This window comes from Rhamphochromis sp. 'chilingali' (genome assembly GCF_963969265.1).
Source record: "Rhamphochromis sp. 'chilingali' genome assembly, chromosome: 5".
Taxonomy (NCBI): domain Eukaryota; kingdom Metazoa; phylum Chordata; class Actinopteri; order Cichliformes; family Cichlidae; genus Rhamphochromis; species Rhamphochromis sp. 'chilingali'.
This window is the reverse complement of record NC_137932.1, coordinates 22,003,578-22,013,915: the sequence shown is the minus strand read 5'-3', so window position 1 is coordinate 22,013,915 and position 10,338 is coordinate 22,003,578. Positions and strand designations below refer to the sequence as shown.

Below are 10,338 nucleotides of genomic sequence, written 5' to 3'. Positions count from 1 at the left end.
GGTGAGTGTCCTCAGTCCCAGCTCGGATACAGATGTGTCGGTGTGTCTTTGTTCCCTGCAGTAGTGCCCTCTCCAGCTCAGTCATCATCCACATACCCCAGGACACTGTCCGAGCCAAAGAGATCATCGCCTACGTCAACACGCTGAAGACTCAGGTCAGCTATTACGCAGAGAGGCTGTCTCAAGCTGCCAAAGACCAATCGGCCAGCGGACTGGAGTGGACGCTCGCCAGTCTGGTTGACAAGGTACTAAAAGTGTTTGACGTTACGTGGGGACGCTTCATATTTCATTCATACCCTCTTCCTTTCAGACCCGTCAGCTGGTGGCAGTGTGCGGCTGCAAGCTGCTAGCTTCAGCTATTTAGGCCCTGAACGCAGTACGAGTACATCGCAACCAAAGCTTCTCCTTCCGCTGAGTCTGAACAAGTAGTGCTCCGCAATGACCAGGATACGCTGAGAGCAAAGTACAGCGGTCACAACAGCCAGTCGTCACTGCACGTGGACTGGCACGAAGAGGAGTGGGTGAGTTGATCAGCAGTTATTGGCTGTTTTCTGATTCCAGATTTTTTATTTCTTTAGCATGACAACAGACAAGCTTAGTTTCTTGGCACACATTGTGGATACAGCTTGATATCTTAACTAAACTCTGAACTCTGTTTTTCTTTTCTTGTTGCTTCTTCTTCTTCTTGAGTCATCCCTCTCATGTTGATTTCCAGCTCAGGTCACTCCTTACTTTTAAGAAGTTGGAGGATTCGTGAGCAGATTTTTCCTTCACCATATCAGCCGACTTTATTCTATGAGAAAATACTCTTAAATGACTCGTCTTTAAAAAGTGTTCAGTGTTTTATGTCTGGTCTGTGTGTCATCTTTGTCTTTACAATGTTGCAGCAATACTTTAGTAATGATATGATATGATATGATATGATATACCTTTATTAGTCCCACAAGGGGAAATTTAAATGTTGGTTTAGTGTAAGCTCAGCTTTTTAACTAATGTAAGAAGTGTTATGACTGACTCGTTTTTAATACCTAAATCTGGCCTCAGTGCACAAACCTAAATGAATCGGTACATATGAAAGCGCCCAAGTCACGAGCTGTGTTCAAGGACATGGATAAAACAAAAAGGTTCAAATTTGTGCCCAAAAACCCCACAAATCAGTGTCACTGTTTTAAAATCTGCTGCGAGACCGCTCTAAATGTCAGCTTTTTCTTTACGTAAAGACTGGGGTCTGTAACATATCAGCTCGTTTCTTATTTATTAAAGAACATGCCTGACACCAGGCTTTTGAGTTAACGGCTCCATTCGATCTCTGCAAGTATTTTTAAGTATTTTTAGGTTCTTTCCAGCAGGATTTGTGGCTAGTTCTGGAGCTTGACCCTAAAAGATTTCAGTGTGTCGGTGCTTCTGCTTTCCCTGTTGTCCTTCTCTTCCGTCTTTATTTCTGTTTCTGTCAAATTTAAAAACAACTGCACTCTGAAATACACACTCTTTGCAAGATGTTGTCTAAACTAGTGGTTGGAAGGCATATTTGTGTTTGGTCTCTGATGGTTTATTTACACTTTTTGCAGGCCACGCCCACGGACTACAGCGCCATGATGAGCAACAAAGCCAAGAAGTCTATTGACTTCCTTCTGATGCAGGACACCGCCCCGACGATAGCCACGGACGTGTCACTGCAGTACCGCCTCGACATCGTCTTCTGCCAAACGGTCACCTACACATATTTTAATTATTGTATGTCTGAGCTGATGCGTTTATCCTGGAGTGACTCAGAGTGAAGGAGAAGGCCAAGAAGAAGTGTAAATATCATAGAAGCAAGGAGTTCAGAGCTCTACGACTTAGTGTCTTTATGGTATTTATGTGTGTAATGGAGACCAGGGGTTCCATTACCCTTACTTGTATTTTTATTAATTGACTGACTGATTTGTATTTAAAAACCGTAATGAAGAAAAACACACACTGGTTGATTGTGATTCTTTATTAGGCTTTTTGGGTTGTTATTTAAGTGACTCGTTAAAGGTGAAGAGACAGGGGGACTGGCCATCCTACCTGTGTCAGGAAAAGAACCCGTGTTAGAGCTGTTCACATTTAATCATTTGTCTGTAACCTAAATTAGTTGTATATGTAAAAAGAGAAGTGTTAACAGTACTCACTTTGTAAAGAGTAAAAGCAGCTCAATCACCTGCTTATGAGCTCCTGGAGAAAACCAATGTGCCAGGCTAGGGGAGTGTGTGTTGGAGTGATTTTGTTAAAAGTTGTCATTATTGTGCTTGGACCTTGTCTTGAACTGTATGTTCAGATATTTTCTGTTCCTCCCCCACATGTAGGATGTTGGGGATGTTACTAGCTATAGTTTTCAACTGCAGGCACAATCTATGTAAGATTCTGGTTTCCTTATTTGGTAAGGAATGTTCACTTCCTGCCCTTTATGGGCTCACCATGTAAATGGTGGACTGTTAGAGAGGTTAAGCCATATACGAGGTTGAGGGGAGATGACCCTTTTATGACTAGAGATGCGGTTAAAACGTTTGTAAGCAGGAAGTCACGTATACAGACACACATACACTCTCTCTCACTCACACACACACACACACACACACACACACACACACACACACACACACACAGTGCCTTAGCTTTTACCACACAACATATGGGGTTTACAATGGGCGGTTGTGTAACTGTTTTCATTCAATAAAAGGCTGGAGTTGGAGTTGTCTGAGTTTGGGTGTAGAGCTTGCAACTCTGAGAATCCGACCAGGCTTCCCCTGCACAAGTAAAAACCAATCGAACTCTGATTGTCTTACTTTGTTCTGAGTCAGCGAGGGCTGAAACCTAACTGTGTGGTTAAGGTGTTTTAATGCAGCGGTCCCCAACCGCCGGGCCACGGACCGTCGTTTGGTCGAGAGATGAGGCTCGGGTGTGAAATGTATGGTTTTCAGAGTTTTTATCGTTTTTTATCGTTATTTTGTTATCGTTTTTATCGTTAACTCTGTTTTCCTGGGTCTTTCACGTGTGTTATGAATAAATCTTCTTTTTTTCCGGTATCGGTACTAGTTTTATTTTGTTGTATTTATCTGTGACACCTTAAAGGCCGGTCCGTGAAAATATTGTCGGGCATAAACCGGTCCGTGGCGCAAAAAAGGTTGGGGACCGCTGTTTTAATGTATATAGAAGAGACTGAAGTTTATATGTTATGGAGTTATTTATAGGACTTGTTACAAATCTTCATATGTCTATGATGTGTTATATTGCAGCCCGTTCTCACTCCCGAGGCGTAACATGTCGACGTTTTGTCACGTCCCGCGGCGTTCCTGAGGAACGTGAAAGGAGACCTTCGGCGTTCTTATGGTACGCGGCGGGCTATGGCTGGAATCCAGTGCAATGACGCTCCCGCGGTAATAGACGTTCCAGCCCTGTATTCCAGCCCTAAACCTAACCTTATCCCTAGCCCTGACCATAACCTTATTCCTGACCTTAACCAGGACTTTAATGATGTTAAATAGCGTGTTTCTAAGCGATTTGAAGAAAAAGAGCAAACATGTGTAGATTCAGTCCAGACAGTTCTCATATTTCCTCTTTTTTCCGAGGTCGTCATTTAGGAACGTGGTGGGTAGCCAAAAACGTAATATGGTGACGATTTGTCACCTAGCGTAAAATGTTACGCTTTGGGAGTGAGAACGTGTTGGTTATATTGTAGTGGTTTTCTTATGGGGAGGGTTTTGTTTCCCTTTGGTTTGCTGACCCCCAGACTTGGTCTATTCCAGATGCTCACCTGAATCAGGTAGAGTATAACAGGAAGCCATTTGCTTTTCAGAAGGGTTGGATTCTTTGCTGTATCACCATGTGTTCTCATTAATAAAGTACATTTTACTCCAGTCTCGTGCTATTTTAGTGGAAGTGACCCATGACCGTCGGCCAAAACTGACAATATGACTATTAAAAGTCTGAGTAATACTGTAATTTTCTGCTGCTCATTCCTGTGCAATATCCCATCTGACCTCCCGTCATATTTCTTTTCAAGATTTTCTTATTTAATCACTAGTGTACATATATTTATAGATACATATATATATATATATTTAGTCATCTTTTCTCTTTTACCACGTCTTTCAAATATTTTGCTCTTTACTATTTTTCTATTTTTTATTTTATTTTATTATATTTTATTATATTTTCTTCTACTGTACCATGCTGCTGAGTGACTGCTGCTCGTCAAACACATTTCATTGCAATGTTGACCCTGTGCTAACTTGCATATGACAAATAAAACTGAAAACTGATAAAACTGAAAACAGTAAAGGCAAAGGGAACACATCAAGTAAGGATTTCACACTCCCACTCACAACGGCACTTTCAAAGCATAAAGCCAAATATTTCAAAATTTCATTTTGAAGCATTTTAAAAATGAATGTGTTTGAGTTTCATTGCTCCAAAGCAATGTTTTCATATAAGCAAGATAACAACCAGTTTGCAACCATGTAAGTACAGTCCTCTATTGTGAACAGACGTGTTGGCAATCTGTCTGCGTTTATAAATTAGACAACAGTTATTTGCAGATCTTCATCAATCTGCCTGAGAGTGATTGCAGTCGGTCTGAGTTGGACTGCAACTGTTTTGAGTCAGGTTGCCTCCAAGGAGGCAGTTTATTATTTTCCTTTCCTAGTTGGACAGATGGCTGTTGTTTTGTTTTTACTGTAGTGTGCTGGGCCATTAATGGCTCAGGGGCTGCAGCGTATCTGCGCCAACACCTAAGGCCAACGTGGAATCACCGGTCAGACTAACATAAAGAAAGAATCTGTTAAATTACACATTTGTATTCATTAAGTCACAGACAATGAAAACAAGCAGAAATCAAGATGTAATATTTTTATAATTTTATTGATGTTAAATTAAAGTCCCAGCTTAGTTATGTTGTCAGTGCAAGTCACTTCAATCTGTATAGCACCAAAGGAAACAATGGTGTTTTCAAGGTGCTTCACACTGTAAGGTAACAACTTACAGTATTAAAAAGAAAACCCCAAAAGAACAAACCCCTCTGAGCAAGCACGAGGCGACAGTGGGAAGGAAAAACTCCCTTTTAAGAGGAAGAAACCTTCGACAGAACCAGGCTCAGGGCGGGGTGGCCATCTGCCGCGACCATTCCTGGGGATTTCAAAAATGACTTGATCTGATCTAAATGTAAAACTAGCTCATTTAAAGTGTCCAGTGAGTTTTAGAAAATATTTTGCTGTTGATATCACGATGTCACTATAAAGTGGAAACTTTGTTTCTTCCCTTACACCTCCCAAAAAATGCACGCACCGATGAGAAGCACTTAGATATGCAACTTGGTTCTGTGAATATCTTTCTTTTGAAAGTTTTAACAATATCTTCATCAAGATCTTGGAAGTTTAATTGCCAGAATGTCACCAAAGATGCATGCTTCCATCTTTTACAGAGGGATTTGAAAACCCTCTCGCTGAGTTTCTTGAACTTCTCTGGTGGGATTTTGTCGTATCTGGCCCTGATTTCAGTCCAGATTTTCATGGTAAGCCGGTTGGAGATGGCTTCAGCACTTTCAATGCTGAAGACTGTGCCTGATTTTTTTGAAACCTGGGAAATCAGTCCTTCCACAAAGATTTCCACTGAAAATCTGCATCTTTCTTTCTTTTCATATGATTCCAGTCTATCAGTAACTGTTACTGCCAACAGGTGTTCTTGGAATACTGAAGTAGTTATGATATTAAATATTGGTTGTTCCATTAAATTCATTGAATCCTCCTCCCCACTCCTCCCCATTTCCAATGATATTAGTGACAATTTATGTAATTTGTCACAAATATCAGTGAAAATCGCATTAGCAATGCAGTCAAAATAATTCTGCACTTTTCGGTCTAAATGCAAATCCATCCCCTTGAATTTGTCCAAGAGTAGATCCAACAAACGTTTTTGGTGAGAATGAGGGCACTTTAAAAGTTTACCAAGCTTTGAAAGCACAGCCTGAATTAATGTCTCTAACCATCTTTCAAAGTCTAAGGTTTTTTCAGGTGGCTCACAGTCTACAGAAGATCTGTGATGCTGTATCTTTTTATATGACTCCGTTTGACTTACGTTTGTTAACGGTGGGATGCTGGCTTCATGTTCAACACAGGATTTCTGCTGCTGGGGATCTGGAATTGGATTGTTTTCTGCTTTTGCAGCACTGTGTTGGTCAGCATTTTGACAGCTTTCTTCTGTGTTAGCTGTTTCTTGGCTGTTAGCATCTATATTCTGTGCTGTATCAAACTCCTGCTCAGCAGAATCGTCCAAAAATTTCACACGTGACAAAACCGTTTTGCCAGTAGTGGTGTGGACAGAACAGTTTTCATGTACAGGGGAGTTCTGGGAAGACCTCAGTGGTGATACTGCTACTGACTGTGCACACAGGTCCATTACGTCCTCTACAAAACCTACAAGCCGCTTAGCGGTGAAGCAATCCGGATAGCCTGAGATAAGCTCTCCCCACTGCTTGATCGAAAAACTACTGAACAAGTTATTCAAGAGGGATACCAAAGCATGTACTGTAGAATTATCCCCATTGGTCTGAACTGTTTCATCATTTGTCATTGTGTTACAGTTCGAGCTTGCCATTTCACTTTTTTGTTTTTTATGTCTAAAATGTTGTTTTGTGTTAAACTCCGTGTTTGAACGTTTAAAGCGCTGCTGTCCCGCTGTGTGAATGCGTTTCAACTGAACAGCCAGGTCTATATATAAGGTCGGTTTAAGGTTTCTTTGTAACGTCACCTGACGTTTCTTTGTAACGTCAGGTGACGTTACAAAGAAACGTCACCAGTCAAAGGACTGGCCCGCCCCGTCATAACGAAAGGGGCGGGACAAATCTGTTGCTTAGCAACTGAAAAAAAGGCACACCGCGCTGAATGCTACATCCGGCCTGCGACGGTACACCGCCTCCGCACCACCGTTTAAACATGAAGTGTGGATGTTAGAAGATCCCAAATATGGTGAGCTACTGGGAAATTACTCACGTTTTTGTTCTTGAGAGTGAGCGATAATAAGCGACATTTTATTGAGAAATTACAGTAGTCTGTCTACAAAAACTACAAAAATGACCTAAATAAGACAGAAGTACACATTCATTTTTATCGTTTTGTCAACAACAGGGCGCATGAGGTTTGTTCAGTATTTGTTGTGTCTACAAGGCTCAGGCGCCCCCATGAAGTGTCTTATTTGTATAGTTGAAAGCATTATAAAGGAACGCAAAACTAAATTACATATAATTATAATTCTTGGCACTTTCTGGTGTGTGTGAGTTAGTGTTTCTCTTTTATGATTTGTGGGTCCAGCATCAAATTCAGAATCCTTCCCATCACACATGAGGTCTTGAATAATCATCTTATTTTAAAGACCTCGTAGTTTGATAGTTTGCTCTCAGACTGTGGGCTTCCTTGTGGTTTTTAGGATATTTAGAAGTAGAAGGGGATCATCCTTCTGTGGAACCAGCTCCCAGTTTGAATGCAGGAGACGGACACTATCTCTACTTTTAAGATTAAGTTTCAAAGTTACCTTTTTGCCAACGCATATAGCTAGGGCTGAATCAGGTGACCATGAATCCTCCCTTAGTTACCCTGGGACTACCCTGCTGGGGGATTCCCACCATGTGTTTATACACCTCTCTGCATTCAATAATTAGTTCTTGTTCATCTCTGGCTCTCGTCCACAGTGTGTCTTTTGTCCCCTTTTTCGTCTCCTCATCCCCAAAGGGTCGCAGCGGGCTGCCCCTCCCTGACCGTGGTTCTGCCAGAGGGTGCTTCCTGTTAAAAGTGAGTTGTTCCTTCCCACTGTATTGAGGTTTTTTCTTTTTAATTGTAGACTTTCTACCTTACAATCTATACCACCTCGAGGAGACTGTTGTTGTGATTCAGCTCTGCATAAATACAATTAAATCGAATTAAGTGGGTTCAGCTGTTTTGTGAAATAAATGTGAGTGACATGGTAAGTAATAGCCTGCATGTAACTCATGGTAAGAAGAGCAATATCGCCCCCTCCTGGTTCAACCTTTTTTTCTTTGCAGTAATCTTTCCAATAATAATACATATGCACTAACCTCATGCTTGCTGTTAACAATAGCCTAAAGACACAAAATCAAGTTTAGTTTTTTCCTTAAGTTTATGTTTTTTTTTATATGGTTGGCATTTATTTTGTTTCTTTTTAATAATTATATTGATTCTATTGATTGTTTGCCAAGCACTGAGGTCTCTGCTTAGACTGTGCTACTGGGATCACTGATTTAAAAATGAGGCAAAAGCACCAAAGTTGTGCTCAAAAATAGTACAGTGAGCTACAAGCTGTTGCTGTAGTAATTCTAACACACTTATTGTTTTTAAATACATACATGTTTAGTTCTTTTAAACCTAATTATATTTTTTTTTTTTTGCAAAAGTGTCACCTAAACACCCAAATATACGTAATTCAAAACTTACTTTAATTATTACCCATTTGGCTGGTAACATGGACCCAGTCTGATGGATAGTTACTGAACAGATAGTCTTTTCTTTAAAGGCTGCATTCAGAGCAAATCATTGTAAAAACAAGACAAGTCAATAAAAAACAAGTAATAACTATAATACTAAACTACAATAGAGAGAAAATCCAGTAAATATAATTATATTATGTAAAAAATATACAAATATTTACCTCTAATTTAAAAAGACATTACAAGGGTACTAGTTTCATTTTAATCTAAACATAATCTAAATTGACACTAAATCAGTTTAAATATTACAGCTGAAGGTGATTTTAATAAATGTACTGCTGCTTGACTTTGTTTTACTACTGCAGTATAATTTATCATGTACAAAAGCTCCAAATGTTGTTTCTCTGACTTAATGTTCTGATGACGTTTGTGTTACTTTGCAGGAAATAGTCAGGACCCAGATGAACCTGTGCTGGAATTCAGTGTGGGTGAGTAATATGAGCATTTATGAAGGCTGTCCATGACCTGTAATTAAATTTAGCGTCATTAGTGCCACTCATTGCAAGTGACAGTGCACATGCTTTCAGCATGGAGTCTGCTCTTATGGTAGCAAAATAAATTCAGAAAATCTCCATCAAAAAGCAGCTCAGCAGCAGAAATATATATGGTCAGCTGGTTGTGAGTTAATGAGCATGTGAAATCAGTGTGAACATTTTGAAACAACTCTCCAACCTCGTAATTGTAAGACTGCCTGTGCAGCCACAGGAGCCTTCAGAGAGTCTTCCTGCTTGTCTCTTGGGTTGATTTGCTCGTGTTTTCTCACCCAGTCAATGACTGTAAAAGGGCTGGACTAATTGGAGGCAGGTGTAATTGATTGCACTGATATGCTAGTCTACTTATAGCCCACATTACAAACACTGCTGTGTTATTTTGTCTCTCAGTGCAGGTATGTAATGTGACAAAACCTCTAATGATCTGATATGTTTGGGATGGATGGGCTGTGAATTATATAGTGAATTGTCTTATTTTGTCGCTCTGTGCAGGCTTTCTACTTACAGGGTGGTGGGTCTCAGAGGACAATTGCTACCCCTGTTGAAGTGAACAACGTGTGGAGTGCAACTGGCTTTGTGGCATAGCTGGCTCTGGCCTTGGACTGTGTGTTTTTACTTTGTACCTAAATGGGACACTGGACTTTTAACTACTATTCATTGTGTTTATAAATAAAATTTTAGAATTTTATTGACTGTCATCTTTTTGCCCACGGTGGAGACGGTTGGTCAGACCTAGAATCTGTGTGTGTGTGTGTGTGTGTGTGTGTGTGTCATCAGCAGGGTTTTGCATAAAAGAGTGTGAGCAGGTCAAAAGGTCAATTCATTTATTGTAGTTTTATGGCAGCACCCTCTAGTGGCCTTGAAGCAAACAGTCTCCTAACTAAGCCATGGCATCTCTGGTCTCTCCTACTTTTGTGTGCTCTGCTGGAGGAGCAGCATTGGATCTAGTGATACTGAGTAAGCTGATTAGGACAGGCCTGGAGAAATGTGGTTTGCATGAAGTATCAGGAAAAAACAACCTTGTATTGTAAAATAATAATACACGAATAATAAATACTTTTCATGACATTCAGATTTCTGGACTCACGAGTTCATAGAACATTAATGTTACGAAACATTGAGAAGTCTTAAAACTACATTGTATACTTATTATTTATTTACTTTAATCAGATTTGACTGGTATTTTTAAACATTAAGTTTTTGTTCCTTCAACTATTGTATTTAAGCTTATGACTCACTCACAGTATGTTTATATAACTGCCTAAAAAACGGTGAGGATGTGGCCGCAGTGGCTGAGAAGCAAGAACTTTGCTTTTTCTTCTTTTTTTTTTT

General features: G+C 40.1%; 1 protein-coding gene across 1 annotated transcript; it reads left to right on the top strand.

The window, feature by feature from the left end:
* LOC308397492 (inositol polyphosphate-4-phosphatase type I A-like) lies at positions 1–1,774 on the top strand. Its single transcript, XM_080883420.1, has 3 exons — positions 1–245; positions 311–521; positions 1,569–1,774. The coding sequence occupies exons 1-2, from the start codon at positions 33–35 to the stop codon at positions 362–364; spliced, it is 267 nt and encodes an 88-aa protein (XP_080739546.1). The 5' UTR covers positions 1–32; the 3' UTR covers positions 365–521; positions 1,569–1,774.
* Positions 1,775–10,338: the final 8,564 nt, after the last annotated feature.